This window comes from Temnothorax longispinosus, chromosome 7, assembly GCF_030848805.1.
Source record: "Temnothorax longispinosus isolate EJ_2023e chromosome 7, Tlon_JGU_v1, whole genome shotgun sequence".
Lineage (NCBI taxonomy): Eukaryota > Metazoa > Arthropoda > Insecta > Hymenoptera > Formicidae > Temnothorax > Temnothorax longispinosus.
Genome location: NC_092364.1, coordinates 22,243,679 through 22,264,038, shown reverse-complemented (window position 1 = coordinate 22,264,038; position 20,360 = coordinate 22,243,679). Strand labels below are relative to the sequence as shown.

Genomic DNA, 20,360 nt, shown 5'->3' with positions numbered 1-20,360 from the left:
GTGTGCGCATTTGCATAAAAAAGGGCAAAAAGTGGGTCACTACCACACAGTGAATTAAAGAGAGAGAGAGAGAGAGGGGGGTGGGGATGGGGAGTGAGACTCGCAACCGCGTTGTCCGTTGGGGAAATGCCTTAACAAAAAGTCTAATATTTACTCTCTCTTTTTCTCTCTGTAAGCGCGGGCGTTCCGTATCGCATCACCGTTCATAGACGTCTTTCTTAACAATAGCCGAGATTGTCGGCATACGGCGTTAGTGATGCCTCATCGTGATATCAAGCGCGATAAAAGTTTTCATCTCTCGGGTAGCCGAAAGAATGCGGCGGATTTAAACGCGGCGGGTTTCATCGTCTTGACTTTATTCCGACATTACGTGTACTTATACCAGAAACGTTATCTGCAGGTGCGCCATATTTCACGGTTTTATATCAACGAGCGGGTTTTATCGTTTTATGCGTTTTCATTAATAATCAAGGAATACCGAAACAGATTATAGAACATTCTTCACAATCTCGTATTAATTTCGCGAAATAACGTTCAGGAATAAAATACAAACTGTAGCTCGCATATAATTATATAATATTCTTTCTTTTTATATATTTTTATGTGTATAAATGTAATATATATATATAGATATACACATTTTTTGTTTGATTTTAAATATAAGAATTAAAGGAAACGCAAAATGCATGAGAATAGATGGAAAAAACGTGGTCCCTGCGACGTTGCAGTTGAAAAAGATAAAGAGATAAATTCTTTTGAATCAAACTGTCATATATTTATCAAAATATCGAAATCTTTCGTCCCGACATCTAGATAATTTATCGTTCTGTTTTCCCTGTTTTAGTATCTTAAAATAGTTTAGCAATTATATAAATCATATAATTATGAAGAAAAGTATCGAGATTCTTCACATATCGACAAAGATAGAGAGAGAGAGAGAGAGTATATCGGTATTTCTATTAATATTTATGTCGATATAAGGTGTGCGTGTGTGTGTGTGTGTGCGTCGATCTGACGGCGGCGGCGCTCGACGCGGGCTGTCACCGACGAAGCGTGGTTTAACGACGCTTTCGCGGCTCGTAGCCACGATCCGTTTTTGATTTTAAATTCGCATGGGTCGCGCGCACACATATGTATGTATGTACATACGTATGTACGCGTAGATACATTCATGCCATAAAACACAGATTCTCAAACGTCGCGCCGCGCGCCGGCCGGCTGGCTAGCTGGACGCTCGACGGACGGTTGGCCGCCGCCGAGCCGCCGCCGCGCGCCGTAGCGCCGCCGCGTCGGAGAAGTACGAAATTCGGCGTGCGCGCGCAGCCAGTCTGGCCAGAGTGGCCAGTTACACGGTAGTCGGCACAGTTCGGAGCTCGGAGCACGCTTGCTCCGCGCTCCACTCTCTTCCTCGCCGTTTTCCCTCCCCGTGGCCCGTGCTCGCTTCGGTCATCCCTTCTCCTCTCTTTCGCCCGCGCCGCGCCGCGCCGCGTCGCTCCGTGTCGAAGCCGAAGCAGGAGGCAGGAGGCAGGAGGCAGGAGGCAGGAGCAGAGTCGGTCAATACTCCGGGCAACGCGGCGGTGAGAGCACGACGGTCGCGTACGCACGCCGCTCGCGCTCCACGTCGTCGAGGGACGTCGTTTCCTTCGCCTCGCGTTTTCTCTCTCTCTCTCTCTCTCTCTCTCTCTCTCACTCTCTCTCACTCTCTCTATCTCTTTTTGTCTCTGTCCCTTACGCTTTCGTCTGGCGCGCGCGCGTAATCTCGCCAAGTACGCGCCGATCGTCTCGTCGTCTCGGTCGTCGTAGCGTTTGTCTGTCCCACTCCGGAGTCCGGCGCGCATCGCGGGCGCCGGCACTGGCGGCACCGCGGCACTGTGCATCAACGTCTCGCCTCTCCGTATCCTCATCCTCGCACGCGTAGAGATACTCCGTATCCAACGGACGACACATTCGACGTAACGCGTACGTACGTATACCCGCACATATACGTACGTGCCCACGCGGCCACCGCGGACGGCGGACGGCGGACGAACGAGAGTGCGTACGTCCACGTAATTCGTATATATATTCACGCACGCGTAAGACGCGCGCGTCGCGCGTCGTGGGTGCGTGCGAGGACTGCGAGGAGGCGGCGCGCGCGACCATCGACAGCGTCCTCGTCGTTCGTCTCGTTCGTTCGAGAACGTTATTGCGAGAAATCGCGTCATATCGTAACGTGCGAGTATACCATGTGAAACAGGAACATTGGAGCGCACAGGCAGGACAGATCTCACAGATCCGGATCCCGAGACACGAAACTCGAGACACGAGTGAAGTTGGGTGAGAGACGACTCGCGCGCGCGCCCGTCGTTCCGAGGATTTTTCAGTGATTCGCGCGCCTTACTGCACAGTGCACGGCACTTGCGCCACTTATACTGCGCGAATCGGTTGGGGTGTCGTGTCGCGTCGCGTCGCGTCTTCGCCGCGGAATCGGAAGAGGAAGGAGTGTAATTCCGAGTGTCAAGATCAGCGATGCATCTCGCCGCGTGATGGACAGGCGAGCCTTCCCAGCCAGCGGCGGCCGTGGCAGCGGCAGCGGCTTCTTCTCGACCGGCAGACTCATGGATACGTGGATAATCTTCCTGTTCGTCGCCATTGCCGGTAAGTCTTGCACACCCTAATAGCTTGACTAGCTTCTCGCCATTCCGTTTCGTATTACTTGTATGTACGTCGCGTTTCTGCCCACGGAGAGAGAGAGAGAGAGAGAACGGGATTTTCTCTCTCTCTCTCTCTCTCTCGTGTCTTTTATGTACAAGACTGCCGAAAACTCCTTGTCATTTAAACGTTTTACGATCTCCTGACATTATTCTGGTGTATCTATTTTTTGAATAATAGTATGACGTAGGAGCTTAATACGCGGGATTTTCATAAGTATAATATAGCTCCGATTCATTGTCAGCTTTTATTTTCGAACGCTATGCACGTGTCTCCGTAGACTGTATCGCAGAGTTAGAGCAGTTTACGTGACCTAATATCAAGTACGTTGTTTACGTTTACACATAATAAAACACGTCGTCACTGATATGATTATACTTATAACGTTCGCGGATTGTAAATCTTTTAGAGACCATCTTTCGTGAGTTAATTCCGCTTGGCCGTTTACTCTCGCGAATTACAAATCAGCTTGTTCTGATTAGATCAAAACCCATCTAGTGACACATTTATCAAAACTTATTGTTAGATTTTATATAGTTTTCCATCTAAAAATGAACTTTTGATCGTAGCCACGTTTCAACACGTTGATTCTCGCGCTTTGCAATCTTGTTTGAGAATCAATCTACTAATCATAGACTTCATAGGAGTATAATCATGCTCTATACATTAAAGTAAGAAAAAAATCAATTAAAATACGAAAAAAGCAAAACTTTTATTCGAATAAAATTATGAAAAGCTTGTACACATTGCACATTGCACACACATAGTGTGTTATAAATATAAGAAACCTCAGCTGTTTTTTTTCTTTGGAGATTTGATATTCTTATAATTGAAAAGGTCTTTCAAATGTAGTTTTATATTGTAGCGTTAAAATCTCGAATCGATACTTGTAATGGTGGATAACACGTATAACAAAATTTGCGCGATCCTGGCTGATTACTCGAAGCATACGAAACTGTGTCGAGTTTTAATTGTCGTAATTTTATGCGAGATTTTTCCAATGGAAGATACGAGCGTCGTTAACGTAAAAATACCTCAGCGGAGAAGGTATTTCTCTCTTTTTCGTGCGCGTTTAATCGTTATCGCCGATGTTGCTCGTTTATGCGTAGACAAGCCACAGAGTACGTATATTATCGCTTCAACCCACAGAGATGACTGATCCGCGCAGTCATTTGGACTTAACGGATCCGAGCTCGATTCATTTGCGGACTCACACATACATTTACGTATTATTTATATATACCCGCGAGTACGCATGTTTTTATAAGTAATAGTTGCAATAGATATTTAAGGAAAAGTAAAAGCAAGATTAAGCTACGTCAAAGATAATAAAAAGAATAAGAATTAGCTGCATATACGTGCATGTGATATAGATAGAGCAGAATAGCGATGCACATTATTTATTTTTTTAAAATATTCTTTAGTAAAAAAATATTGTTTTATCTATAGAGTTTGGATGGTAGACAACGTAATTCGGATTGTAGCGGTATAGCAGTGCAGATTTAAGATAATATTACCTAAATCTAAATAGCTGAGCAACAGACAGCTATTGCTATCTACTGTTGTTACTCGCGGTGGAAGGAGAGATATTTTGAGATGTAGAAATAATAGATAGACTCAGGTGCACCGGATTCAACGTGTTAACTTTATAGTAACAAACTCAATGTATTTATCCAAAAAGTATGAAAAATTAAATTTTTTAAAAATCTCTTTGGGTTATTGCGAGAGGAAAGCATAGCGAAGGGATTCCACGAGAGAATATCTCGTGACCTAATTTACTTCGCTATTATTATCCCTGCTAACTTCCAATCTGTTCGTCAGGCATGTAGCATAAAATAGGATTGATGGCTTCGTCATTTTTTTCGTAGGATCAATAATTCAGATACTTTCTAAAACATGTATGCATAGAGAGCTTAGCACCCTTGGTTGTTGTCCCATCCATCGTGATTCGACGATATGCACTTGCATTTCGCTTTGTTCGCTACGTTGATGCGCATTACGTATGCAGCACGTGCGAAACGACGAATATGTGCGAGTGCGTGATGGCGTGATGGCGTCGCGGCACGTCGAATCATGTCGTGTCGTGTCGCGTCGCGTCGTATCGTTAACATTGTCCTGAACGCGTTTCTTTCAAGAGAACGACGGAAAGCGAATGGCAAGCGAAAAAAGGATCTTACTTCCGTTACTGATCTTTGACCCGCGGCTTCCCGAGGTTTTAAGTTGTAAGATCGCAGCTGATTAATTAACGTTTTGATAACCGTTTATGCCCGCGGCGGCCTTTTCAAGAATATAATATCGTAGCATCTCTAAATATTATTTGTCTAGAATTACATTTTAATGGTATTGTTATAGATATAGATAGAGATATACGTATATGCGTTGCGTTTGCGAATGTACAAATGCAATAATAAACGTCCCCGCAGGCACATTATATATACGAGTAACTATTCAGTGAAAATAGAAATTATATAGAAATTATTAAATGGAGATGTAACCTGCAGCAAGAAAGTTATATTACATTATCGAGGAAGTGAATTAGTAGTTATACCAATAAAACCGGATAATTACTCCATGGAAATTGTAACCTTTTTTAGTGATTATGCAGAAAAGTTTTTTTTACTTGTAACATTTCTTTTCCTATTAATGAGATGATATTGTAATGTGATTATTAAGTATGTAATGTGAGTATTCTCGCTCGCTCGTTCCACTTTCAGTCAAACGCATCATAAAATATTCAGAAACGTTATAATTGTCGTAATACAATCAATTTTTAAGTTTTGCATCTCCGTTATATATAAAGAGCAGTAAAAAAATATATATTCTGTAATATCGATGCTATCGGCGGCATTTGTCCTGGATATATACATATACGTGAACAAAACTCTGCTTTTCGCCGTAGGCTCAGCTCATGCATAACTTATACGGTCGTCATTGTGAAAAGTGAGTGGGCAAACATTTCCGATACTCCTCGGAATCAGATAATACTAGAAACTATTACTAATACTAGAAAAAATTCTAAAGGCGTTTTATTTTGCGTGTACATACATTTACAGATAAATCCGAGTTAACATATCACAATTTTTATTTTTGTAAAGATTTACATAGCTGTTTTGAATTATATGAAAAGTAACGAGTTACGCAATTTTCAAAGTTTTGAAACATCCGGAAAAATCCAATACTATGTAGTTTACTTACGTACACATTAATCGCTAATATTATAGTTGATATTCAAGATTTTATAAGTTTTTGTACACGTGATTGAAATGATCGTACCGAATTTAATGAGCAAAAAATTCGCGTTTTATCACATATGATGATACAAATGAAAAACATACCTCTTTTGAATATTCATTTTGAATATCATCGATTTTAGTTGTATAATATTTTAAGGCATGTCTCTTGCTTGCCTCGATGAAATATGGAAATGTGTATTTTATAAATTTAAATCTAAGAAATTCTTTTTAGACAAAAAATTTTAGATTTATTTTTTTTTAGATTTATTTATTTATTTATTTTCGTATCGAGACGATGCCGACGCGACGAAACGATGTCTCATAGAGAATTACATAGGCGGGATGCATATATTACATACTAATTGTAAGAATTCTTTTTCACATATTAAAGACCGATATATTGATGTAACATTGCGTGAAATTTTTGCCTTATCTATATATGGGGGAAAAGTTTCGGACCTGAGCAATTTAACATTTAAAAAATATATTGAAATTATTATATTTGTATTTGTATTTCGAAATAAGTACTCGCGCATTACATAATATTGTATCTTTCGTATCTCAACCGTAACGCTGAGATACAATAATCGTTAAGAGGTTTAATAAAAAGACTGCAGACAATGGAAAACTATTGCTTTCGATTACAAGTAGCGAGCGATTCCCTCGTTAAAATCCTTGACTTATCTTCCTGCTGTCCTTTACGGGCACGCTATTTACTATCATATTGGTCGATCGTTCCATCCTTCGCTTAGCAGTGTTTCTCAATTGCTTTATTCGATACTTTTTTATGATTATCATCATGTCGATAATCATAAATGATCGTAAAACATAATTAACACGTGCGTTGTATGTATTAACAACGACAGTATAATATCCTTCTTTTAATACCGGAAAAAGAGAAAGAAACCTTTTCGATATGTGTTATCATAAATGTACGAGTAGTATCAAATTTTTAATAACTTTCGTCGTGATAATTTTGTGCACGTTTGCGTTTTAAAAGTGACATCGTAGCTTTTTTCATTCTCTTCTCAAATTGTATTTTAAAACAATCGTAGATACACTTTACAAAATATAAAGCAAGAGCAGCTACACGTTGATATTAAAGTAATTGTATTTTAATAGAGAATGTCTTACAATTAGATTGAGAAAATAAGAAAATAAGTCATATTAACTCTTAACGCGTTAGAAAATTCAAACATAACATCAATATGCAAATATTTTTAAAAGGCTTAAGAAACACAATCTGTAGTAGGTAAACTATTGGGTATAGAACATTGTACTTGACCGCGGCATTTCATTGACGGTAAGATTCACGATTTAATACGCCAATGATGCGTACACGGGGAAAAATGATGGTGCAGCAAAGGGGCACAGGGGATCTCCATAGAATAGACGAATAGAGTCTCGAATGACAGGCGCCATTCCACTGTGCGCAGTCCGGCGTCCGGCAGGCATTCGTAGTCGTCGCAGGGAATCACGGCATGATGCCAGATGGCTGGCATTCTCGGTGACGTGCAGGAGAGGGATCAGGGAAGTTTTCTTTGTTCCTTTTCTGTTCCTCGCCCCTTATTCCTGTTCTGTTCTTCGGACGATCCCAGGTTTTCTCTTTCTATCTTTCTCTCCCTTTCACTCTATCTGTTGGCCCCCGGCAAGTTACACGTTACACCTTTTTGTATATTCCTTTCTCTCTCTTTCTCTCTATCTCGTCTGGCACATATATATAATATCAGTCTTCGTTTCATGTCTTCTTCTGTTCCTGTGTGGTATCTTGGATTCGAGCAGTCAGCTACTGCATTTTCTCTTATATTTCAAAAAGAAAAAGAAGGCGAGAGGGAGATCAATAGGAAAATCGTCTATTTCCTGCATTTTTCTGCAAGAAAACAAAACCATCACGTTGATATTTTTCATATCACTGGAAATGTTAATAATTTGTAGAACAGCGCAATGTAACAGGATAATGTTTTTCATTGCACAGTTTAGTCTCGGGACTGTTTGGAATTTGTCAAGAAAAGAAAAATGTATAAAATAGATAGGAATGGGTCTTATCTCTCTGCTTTTATATAGTGTTGAAATAATAGATGTAATATAAACGATGGTTGTGTACAAATATACACGAATAAAATAATTTCCTGGGAAATCAGTTTTCATCTTTCGGAATATTTTGCATGCACGAACAATATTATTCGGGAGACAGCAAAAGCACTTTTAGGACCGGATTTAAACTTATAATGCCTTTGTTCTTCCCCCGCGTGTAGTACTTGTGGTTTTAAAAATCAGTTACTGGTTTAATTTGTTTTACTGCAGATTTTTATAAAGTCAACTTTTTTTTTTTTGAATTTTATCAATCTTATTAATTTTATTGTTGTTATTGAACGTTTCCGAACCTGATTATGTTAATTGTGTAAAGGAACTTTTTTTAATGAAAAAGTCACGGCATTTCATTGGGTTCATGGTTCTTTGACGAACCATCGAGGCCGCTGGGATTTTAAACTCACGGTTGTTGCAGTGTTAAATTAATTCCACCCCATCCCTCGTGTAATATCTCCGACTTTCATTGTCAGCTATCTCTCGTATTCACACGCGGCGTCCCGGGGGAAATATGAAGAGTTATTGAAAACCTCGCTTCATCGAGTTTCAACAGTGTTTTGTAATTCAAATATAACCATCTAATGTTACTATGATATTACGCGAAATATTAGTAACTCTGCTTGCAAAGGAATAAAGCTTTTTATTATAAATACTAGTGGACGCGCGCGCGCGTGTATAGATCTTATGACCGATAGAATATGACTTAATATGTTGACCTAATGATACGTGACTTTTTAGTATAATTTTTATCCATACAACAGATACATATTCGTAATGCTTAATGTCAACTATTGTGTATTACTAGAGACTAGAGACTTAACTTTAATGACACATTAATGTAAAATTATTTCTTTATATAGGAAATGAATTTGGTCATTTTTGGAGAGAATTTCTGTGTCGCTGTAGCATATTAGTATACTAAATAATGCGAAAAGATTATAAATCATGTAAATTATGTCGATGTCTGAAAGGATAAATCTTTTCAAGTCAAAAGAAATATTTTATATCATGTTTTATAATTATTAGAAGACAAGTTGAAATTATACTTGGATACCATCCGTGTAGCTAATATAAAGAGAATGTAATCGTATTACTCATCCCCCAGCTCGTATTAGCTCTCCAATAAACGCTTCCAAACGTCCTCCATTTTTTTATGAATGTGCCATATAAATGTTGCCATTTCCTACGTGGCGTCTCGTGGCGTAACGTGGAGAAACGCTGTTCTGGAGTTAAGGAAGTTAAAGTTAACAGAAACTTTGCACTTGTAGGTACTTATAGGAAACGTTCTCTCCTTTCGTAAATTGAGGAACGATGTGACATAATAACTCACGATCGTTTATGTAGGAAAAGACTGAATGACGGTGACAGTATCGGTAGATAGATCGCCGTTTCCGTCACGTCGGCGGTCTCGATGAGATATAGCTTTCGACGATAGGTTTCGTCGGGCACATACATCCATTCTACGACACGACGCCGCGACGTGGCGATTTTTTGTTTTGGTGTTGATTGATTGAAACACACGCATGCACGTTTATTCGAGACTGGCAAGTGCTGGTGCAATCGTCCATCGCGCGCGAGCCTTTCTGTCGCTTTCTCTCGTGGAATCCTTGTGAACGACATCGGGTAATGCCCGTTACGTGTTTATGTCTCACGGCCGCGCCGCGCGCCGTTCCGTATCCCGTCGCGGTGGCAAGTGATTTAATCCTTTGGAGAGATACTACCTATCGTGCTCTAACGCTGCGTCGGCTGGTTTATTTTTCGCGAATGATGTCGATTAATACGCATAATAATTACTTTAATCTTGAAAAAATAAATAAAAGCGACGTAAAAAAACAAGTACATGATACACAAATTTTAGAAATTGATAATTATGTTATGCGCATTTTCATAGTTTCTTCTCTATAGACTTTTGAATCTATTCACTTAATTGTGTCATCATGCTTTTGAAACGGGAGAGTGTTCTATGTGTCACCATGCAAAAATAAGAAACTTGCGATTTTTCCGAAAAGCCGTCGAAAAGTGCAATGTTAACTTAACGCGCGCGATATATGGAGCACGCCGAGCGCAAACTGACGGGAACGTACCCCCATCTCTGTGAGAAAATACAATCCGACGTAATTTTTCCGATACCTTTTATCAGTTGTTGTAACAAAGAAAAACATTACGCTCGACCGACGATACCTTCCGCATACAATAATCCCGCAGAATTTACGAGGAAATCGAGCGTATCGCAGGCTCGGAATGCTCCGCGAGTCTGATTTCGCGTGCAAAGAAGTGCAACGCGATATATCCCACGCGTCTTTCGCATTCTCCGCCTCTCTCGCTTGGGAATCATTCAAGTTCATTCTCATCACTCGAGGGCGGATAAGCGGGGGTTGCGTACGTCGTAGCCGCTCGTAGTCGTGTTTTACGTTGCTACATAAGTTGAGACTTGTTTGTGTGAGATGACGGCGCGGCGCCGCGTCGCATATCTCAACGTCGACAAGAAATATCGCGTTTCTGAGAAATCGCTTTATTTCGCCCTATAATCGTCATTGTAATCTTTATTTTCTCGTGTTAAATCGTCAGATTAATTCCCATTCATGCCAACTCGATATACATATAACATTAGAGCGAATCAATCATACATCGTCGTATCTCGTTGCCGTGGCACATCCCCATTCTTGTCTCCATTTTCGTCATGTTCGTTAGGTATCTCGTATTGACTGACTCGAGTTATTATTGAAATGTGGTATATAGCATTTCTTTTTCATAATGTAACATCTAATTGGAAACAATCGTAATTTTGAAATAAATAAGTAGAACATCGCAACGTTTGCAGTGACAAAAGCAATATAATCATTGTAGAAATATTTATAGATATTATGAAGAGAAACAATACTTATATAAATTATATATATTACATATCGAAAATATTACGACAGTATTACATAAACAAACATATGTGTGTATCGCAGTTAATTCCGCGATTTTTATTTGAACACATTTGTATAGGTATCTAAGAAAATCTTTCGAAAGGTAACTATACGTCTACAAATTTAATTCGCATATATCGCTCTTCTGGTATTTTACTTGCATAATGTAACAGTCAATAATATTTCGCAAACAAATTAAGAACTTTGTATTATATGATATTCCACATTGAGTTCAAATACCGAAATAATCGAGGAGTCGTATTCTCAAAGAGACATTATATATATATACGCCCGCTAACAACGTTATTATTTGATGCATCTCGTTCAGTTTATACTTCATCGGCTATATCGGGGAATGACGTCTCTATCGTGCCTACGCTCTTTTCATTATTCTATCCATATACGATTGCAATCAATTCATGTATGTGAATAACGTTGCTCGATAATGTAACGATGAATTAGTTAATATGCTCGTTGCTGACGCAACGCATGTTTTTAAAATTGTCGTACATTTTCTATGTAACAGATAACAGGGTCCGTTAGATGAACAATTTTTGTAAAATAGAAATGTTATTGCAAAAACTGCATTACATTAATTAGATGTTACAATTTGAAAATAATCATGTATAGTCATATTTTTACCACTTCTCTCGCTACTTCATGTTTTTCATAACATGAAGTGTGAGTGTGAGAAAGGAATTTTTAATCTTAAGACGAAACATAATTCTTTCAATATGGCATTTTATAAGATAATTAAGAAAATTGTTTAGAGAGAAATTTATGCATACTCCCGTAATAATCTTGTTATTGTAATAGCGTATCGAACTTCATTTTGTTGCAACGGAGAAAGTTAAATCAACATTTTATAACAAGATTAATCTCTGATATTGATGAGGCTGCGTAATTAGGAATATTGCATCTTGGGTGTCATTTTAAATGTATTACGCTACAGATGGTTAATCTTATATCCGGCGATTATCCGACATTGTGCCGTATATTCTCGAGAACGTCGCATTGTCTCGCTAACGTACGTCACTAATACAGCGCGTCGGTTATTTCATTATTCGTACCGAGGATATTTCATACTTGACTTCCGTGCGCGCGCGATCCCGGAATTCTCATTACCCTTCCGTAGCACGGGCACATTCATCAGGTGTCAAATAAAATTCACCAGGCTCTCCGTTACTTAAAGTTTAACAAAGATCTACTCTCGAAGCAGGTACACGACACTCTTATTTCACTCGTGCATTGCTGTCTTCCTCCTCTCCCCCCATTTTCTCATGACTGTCAAGATGTATTAAGGTACTACAGGTCAGAGGCACGCGACGATAGGCGCCGTTATCTTTGTTGCGCTTATCCGTTCGATAAGTCGCATCAACTTTCACCTGTACGAAACGAAGGATTACGACCGGATAGTCGGTATCTCGTGATAATCGCACAAAACCTTTGTGCTGGAGAATGATCGGGATTTCATCTATTTCAGCTTTGAAGCCAATTGCGCGCATGTTTCTGTCTATTAGTTGGGTTAAAGTAGAGAATGCAAGTCTTTGGAACTTAAAAGCCGGCTTTTGGCGCGAGCGAACCGTGAAGCGTGAAAATAATTCCGAAATAGTTTCAAGTTGGCGCTCTCTGCGTACGCGAATTCTCGAATAAACTTCCACCGACAATTTCTATAAGCCTGTCAACGGATATTCGATGACAGGTGACAATAATTAAAATTTGTCCGACGTCTATCAATTGAATTCCGATCGTCATTGTTGATAAGTTTCTTTGAAAATCTACGAAAACAGATTGCGATTTGAATAATCATGACATTTATAACAGTTGAATGAAGACATTTTAAATCTCTTTAAAAACATTTTCAACCCAAATGGCAATTTCAGAGTTTATAATTACAAAATTATTTACTTTTCTTAGTTTAAAATATTTTTGAAATTATTTTCGTAAAATTGTTGGTAATTGAACTTCTCTCTGCTTTAAGCTTTTTGAAAATGTATTTACTGTAGCACAGGAATGTGCAAATATACAGAGCGAGATGTGTAAAAGAAGATATTCCTGTTACTTTTGAAGAAATATTGTTAAGAATAGTTTTTTGTGTGATTTTCGAATATTTTTTATTATTAACTATTAACACTTCCAGAGTGTGCGATTTTATCCTTAACAATATATTTTTATATTTTTAAAAGCAACAAAGATACTCTTGAGTATCTCTTTTAATTTAGATATCTTTTTTAAAATATTCTACATTTTCAGGCTTCTAATTTCGCTATCGCGGGACACAACGTAGCAACTAGGATGTTGCTTTTCTTAGTTCGTTGTTTTCTGGCACATTGTAAGATCCAAGCGTATTTTTAATTCCTGTAAACATACTTGCCTCGAGCTCCGAGATATTCCTTTAATATCTGTAAAATTCGCGCATCGCATATACAGGATGCGCTGAGCGTAGTGTTTCCCAAACTAGAAACTCTTAGCGAATTTCAATTGCATACTTCCTCAGTGAAAATTTCATTGTTGTATTATCACAGTTTTTTTGGCTTGTAATAAGATATCTAGATATAATTGTCTAGAAGAGTACTTTTAGTTAAAAATGTATTAAAATACATTTATATATGAAATCAAATAATGAATTTAAAAAAATTTCCACCTGTTAAACTCAATTTCATTTGTTCAACTCATTTCCATGTGTACAACTCAAACTGAATTTGTCAGAAACAATAAAGTCAATTAAGTAGGATGCATATAATGCAAATTGACAAGAAACATCCAGTTCATGTAAATGTACGTATGATAATAATAAATTTTTTTAAATTATGAATATATGAATCAAAAGCGAGATCAAAAGTCAAAGCTTATAAAAAATTTTCGATTTTTCTTGGTTATAACTCATAATTTATCAAAGCTACGAGAGTAGGAATAAATTAGAATGACATTAATGATGTTGTGCAAAATGTATTTTAGTAACAAATACTTTTATTTTTAATATATTTGTAAATGTATATACTTTACATGCGCTTAGGAATAATATTTTCATAGAGGAAATGCATTAGCATGAGAGAAAGAGAGCGAGAGAGAGAGAGAGAGAGAGAGAGAGAGAGAAGAAAAAAGATGAATTTTATATAAATACATCAGAGATATCCGAGAAATCATTGTTCGCGTTAATCGAATATGTTTTGTTGGACACTGGACGGGGATAAATGCGCTATGCCTGGGCATCCCTTGCATACAGAAAAATATCGGAGTAGCTCGATCGACCGACCGTTTACCCGACAACGCGTTCATGGTCCAGGTTCGGCGGTGGCAATTCTTAAGATTTCGAGGTGCGTGAGATGGGTCGTCCTGGCAACCTAGTGGTGGAGAGGGTTTCTCCTCTCTTCTTTTTCTCTCTCACTCTCTTTCTGGTGCAGGCTACATCGACCGTCGCGTCGTAACGAGGTGTGCGCGCGATGGGGAATGGGTTGAGGACGCGGGTTAAAGGGGGAGCCGTTCCTCTCGGATCGGAAATGCGAATCTTTCTTTCCCCTCCCCCTCCCCCTATGTCATTCTCCATACGTGGTGCAGAGAGCAGGTGTTCCGTCGCGGGGTATGCGCTTTGTCGTTTCTCTTTTTACTGCTACCTGCACAAAACGCGCGGCTGCCACAGCTTTATGCGAATTCCACCCACTCTTTCGCCCACTCGTGTTCTTGATGGTTCCTCCGCTCCGCACCGACATTCCATCCGCGGTTGATATTACCCCATCACGCGCCAGGAATATGACTTCGTTTAGATTTTCCCATCACAGTTAACGCACCCTGATACGTTCGTATACGACCAACTGCATCGTCAACTTACATTTATGTACTGTACGGCGATTTATATCCAATCAAACTGAAATTTCTTCAACGATCAACTTCAACGATCTATTTAACAGTGTAGATTGCTCATTTTTTTTAAAAACTTATATAAAAGAAACGATTATTTTTCTTCAAATCATATAGAATCAAAAATTGTCTTTTGTGAGACATTTTAGGAAGCTGAGAATGAATCAATATTAATCACTCTCAGAGACATTTCAAAGACTTTATCTTTTTTCCGTTTCTTGTCCTTAAAGAAACACGTTAAATTTGTATCTCGTTTTATTACATCTTTTTACTTATAATGGATCAATTATATTTATGTCTTATTTCGAGTAGTTTCACAAAATTAAGATAAGAGCTCATTTATACCTTTTTAGTTCTGAATTTATAATCGGTCTCGTAAAATACTTCGCCTCTTCGTTATCTTCCAACGCGACAAGTCGTTTCCGTTATGTTCAATTTTATTCGTCTAAGAGCCTGATAAGAGCTGGTTGTCTGGAGAAAACTCTTTAAACTTGCGATGAAACCTTCAGTTATATATATGAACGTGCCGATACTTGGCCGAATGTGTGGAAACAGAAAGTCGAATATAATAACGATTTGTCTATCGTCTTTTCCACTTTTATTTGAAATCGATCTTGTTCATAGTCATAGAAGCGATACCCATATCCAATTTGACGAGCGACGGCATCGTCGTATCGGATCGCTGGGTAAGGCCACTTTTTATATGTTACGTTTATTAAATAAATGTCTCTATGACTTACGAGAATTTAGGATTATAGCCATGTTAAGAAATTATATTATCTCTAATATTCGTACGGATATACAGTAAATCCAAGATAAACTTTCGGCAAAAGAAATCGTCTCTCGATATTGAAACACAAGTATGTCTAGAAGTATCAATTCTTCAGCGAATATATTTATACATTTTACTAGGATAGAGAATGTTGCGATAAACCCTATGTATGTAATAATATATGGATTTGTGTATGTATAAATTATTATTCTGGATGATAGATCATATAATTGTAACATATTCCGATTTGCTCATTGATAAAACAAAAAGAACAGGTTAGCATACCGTTATTAGAAGAAGCGATTTATACAATATTTTGCTAATTCCTTTATTAAATGCTTCTCTACAAAGTGTTATTCATAGCAGTTTGGTAGGTTTGTACATATTGCGGGATCAGTCTCACCACGACTTGACCAGATGCATCAAAACCGCGTGCTTAATTGACTTATAAAATTCGCGGGCCAATGCATGCCGCGCGGATGTTCGATTTAAACTCCTGCGTAGGTAAATCGCGATATGCAAGGATGCAACTAAAACAATAAATTTATCATTCGTCACGCGCTCGCGTTGACATACTTCGAGGCTATGAAAAAATATAATTCTTGCCCGTACATGTAGACGTGGTAGAGTTTTGATTATTTCGTTCACGGATGGACAAAAAAAACATTGAGGAAAACATAAAACCGCGAGACAAATAGTAAAAATTTGGTTTAGTTTTCAATATTGCCGTTTCGGAACGATGCGATGCGAAGATAGGACACGAAGAAAATTCTAGTTGTATAAAACTGAAAATCGAAAAAAACTTTTATGAGAACGCTACTAGAACCGCAGTTAAAACTTGAAAAAAATTTATTACAAAATAAAATGTCAAAAAAACTTTGAAAATTACAAATCGAAAAGATTTTGTCAGAAAATTGTAACGAGAAGATTCTCTAATTCGCGCGAATGTTATTTTTGATGTAGAAATTTATTACAAGTTTTAGTACCGTACCGGTATAGATATCGCTTTGGTTTTGAGTACTATAGCGATATGTATTGGCGTATCAATATCACTGATACAATATTGGAATGATAACAGTCCAAGACTGGACATGTAGTATCAAATTAGCGTTGGTTCGCAGTATTATCACAATACTAAAATCTTGTAACATTGGCAGAATTCGTTGCACTAATATTGATACTGTATCAATAGCGAAACGATAACAACGGCTTAGCGGGAACGCGCGGCGATTCTGGGACATCCCTTCTCATACACTCTATTTTAATACAAAACAATGTGCGAGTAATAGAACTGCGGAGAAGATCGGAAAAAACATCGATATTAAACTAGTTGGAAAAAAATAGAAGCGCGAACGGCGACGGAAGAGACGGGCGCGAACGCGATAGGACGGATTCCAATTTTAGTTTCCAATTTCGGCGTTCCGTGCGCTTTTCAAGCCGCCGCGCCGCGCGCCGCGACGCGACGCCAGAGAGCACAGCGTGATGCTGCACTGCGAAAGAATGCATCTCGTGTTCGCGTGTGCGACGCGACGGCGACGGCTGTGAAATTGCACGGCGCTACTCTCGTCGTCGGAAACGTGCGGAAGAACGCCACGTACTTCCTTCTGTCGCAAATCCTCGCGCAGGGCATCACGGTGCAGCATCACCATCCCCGTCCGCACCTTTCCGAAAAGAAGGTGATTCGCACCCACCCGCGCGCCGCGATGCAACGAACCGCTCGATTGCTCGCGCGCTCGCGTTCGCTGGATTCGGTTTAATTTCGCGGAACAATTGGCCCGAGCAACGACCGAAAGATCGTTACATTTGATGTCGATAGGCGAAAACGGTCGATGTAAAAACCTTCTCCGGAATCTCTGGAACTCTAAGTCGATATAGCGACGCATGTATCTATACCAATTTGTTTGTTTAAAATGATACAGATTTTTTTCTATATATACATATAATATGTCTGCATATCAGATGTACCGACTCTTTTATATCGTTACGTGATGGTATATTTTATGGTATATAACTACCATATATGGTATATATATGGCATATATACTTTTATGGTATATAAGGATATCTGCTATTTTTTTTTACTATACTGGACAGGAATGTACAATATATGGGAGTGAAAAGTTCTGAATAAAATATAAATGTCAGTCTGAATAAGATATAAATGTCGGGTCCAAATTATAAAAGTAATCTCGGGATGGATTCTCTCTTTCCGTGCATAATTATATCGATGCACAATTTTATCCTTATCTTTAATACTGTTTTACCAATGGAAATTTTTTCATCATCACGTGATATCCATATTTTACGTTCTATTTTGATACATTTAGCTTTCTCTGCTGTAAGCAAATAACGCACACACAGAGAACAATAATTTATATCTGCGTGAATGAACAATAAATATAACTTACCATACTTGTGCCATACAAGCATGATTGGAGAAAATATTTATTATTATTTTTTCTTTCAATGAAAAGCAGATACAAAGAGGTCAACCTTTTATTTAGGTTTAAAATGAGCATTTTAAAGGTTGAGATTTGATGAAACATAGTAATGCAGCCACGCGAAGTGGTGATTTCTCTTGTCGATCTATTTCTATGCGATGTAAATCTCATCTCAGCTCTCAGACAAAGAATTCGTCATGAAAGTCGCAGTCACCCATCGATCGCACTAAAACAGCGCGGATCCTATATTTAACGTGGCGTTTTGTTCCTTCGCCGAGTGGAATCGTAAGGAATATATACTGAGAATAAAATTCTTCGGCCGGCGACTTATCTCCAGTTCTTATCGAGCTACCGTCTAAAGAGATCTATATATCCCACACTTCTCGACAACGTTGTGCTTCTTGGCTCCCGAAGTATTGGCAGGGAAGTACAGACTCCTCCTCTTCTAAAAATGTCGTTTCCGTAAGAAAGAGTGCGAAGGGATGATCACTTTAAGCGAAACTTTTTCTATTTTTAACTGATGCGCGAAGCATTCATTCGCAAATTATACGTATATAAACTATTTTTCTTCAAGATTAAAAAAGTTTCAGCAGACATTTAAAAATTAGAAATTTGAAGTAACATTCATGAAATCAGTTATTGTGCCTGTTTATACTGTTGCAACTTATTTTGTCAAAGTTGTATTATTACAAGTTCTCATTTATTTATTATTCAAAATTTACTGTCAATGCCTTTACGTTGGAAGGATCGGAATTCGTTCTAGTTTCGCTGCTTGAATTTACAATCGAGGGAGTACGCGATACTTGGCACACTCCGTGCATTGAATGATTGTCAAAACTTTGATTGACAATAAATATTGATTATCTGATAGAATTCTGTACGGTGTATGCGGCTGCCGCATATTGCGACCGTCTGATGGTTGCAAACAAATCTGGGTCGTTGCGACGAGGACGAGGATCGACTAGTGGCTATATTATCGTGAGCTGCCAGAGCAGTATAAGTTTCGCTTTATTCTAAACGAGACTTGGAAATCTCGAATGACGACAGTCGTCGTTAGATCCACCAGCAAACCCATGCATGTGAGAGTTAGAACCGCACTGTCGTTTCAATCCAAGTACGATCTAAAATGGGCGGGCTGAATAGAAGTACCTCCGAGTACTTAATGCAAGTACCCAATGACATTCAAGAAAATATTTCCTTCGACTTGCGGTAGCGGCTGCAATAAACATGAAGCGGATCCATAATCTCCAAGCTCATTTAAATGTGAATTACTTTGTTTTATGACGTTATGTATATTTATCAGCTTCGTCTTGTATGATTTAAAAAGTCAAATTAAGAAGCAATAGAAAATCTAGACTAATTTTTATGTAGATATGCATTAGAATATAATGCATTTGAATATGATGCTAAAACTATATTGCTAAAACTATATCTTCCGAGAGAGAGAGAGAGAGAGAGAGAGAGAGAGAGAGAGAGAGAGAGAGAGAGTTCTATTCACACAGTTATAGTATACATATAATTATAATACACATGGTATTTTAAACAACATATAATATATTTTAAAAAGGAAGCTTGCAGATTCTATTTTGGTTAGAAATATTGAATTTATCGGAGCAAGATGGATTCTATAGATATAAACCCTGAATCGAGCATTTTATATTTTGTTACATATCGAGATGAATTAAATATAAATTAAATGATATATACGTTAAATATCGCTATTTCAGTAATCTGGGTTACAGGAAAGTAATTTTGTAACATATTTCGCGTGGACGATATTTTAAACGAAATAATATTTTTGTTAGTGTAATTTGACGAGGAAAAATATTTACGTAACGTGCGATTCGAGCAAGAACATAAGTAACATATTCGCCGTCGCGCGACGTGAAAACAACACCGGTCCACAAACTAAAATAATATCCTACCGAAACAGGTTCGCGAACATGAGCGCGCGACGAGAAAACTCATGTGCTCAGTTTTCGGGGGGAGGGGGGGAGGGAAAGAGTATGGTGGTTGCGTGTACTCGTAATATCGCAATGCAGTGCCGTTGCCGCAGCTGTAACTTGGTCCAGACTTCGGCCCTTCGGCGATAGCAGCGTAGTTCGCGGTTTCGGACGTGGTTCCAAACGGTCGGTTCCCACGAGTACAAGTGTGTTGTACGCCCCGCGCTCGTGCTCGGTGCCCAATAAATATCTGTCGATCGCGTATAAACTTCGACGTTCCCAGTGCAACGGAGCACACAACGTTAGGTAGGAATTGGAGCTTCCGGATCTGCGGTCGCGGTAACGCTCCAAGGAATGGACGTTTCCAACCGAGAGAGTGAGATCTCTCGCAAAAACTCGTGTAAACGCCTGTGCCGTAT

The 20,360-nt window shown here is 38.7% G+C and overlaps 1 protein-coding gene across 1 annotated transcript in view; it reads left to right on the top strand.

Moving 5' to 3' along the window:
* The first annotated feature begins 1,733 nt into the window (after window positions 1-1,733).
* Dtn (transmembrane protein 132C dtn) overlaps window positions 1,734-20,360 on the top strand; it is a 101,364-nt gene continuing 82,737 nt past the window's right edge. Inside the window, exon 1 of the mRNA XM_071784000.1 lies at window positions 1,734-2,637. Within this exon, the coding sequence (XP_071640101.1) occupies window positions 2,526-2,637 (112 nt within the window). The 5' untranslated portion in view covers window positions 1,734-2,525. The remainder of the gene's footprint in view (window positions 2,638-20,360) is intronic.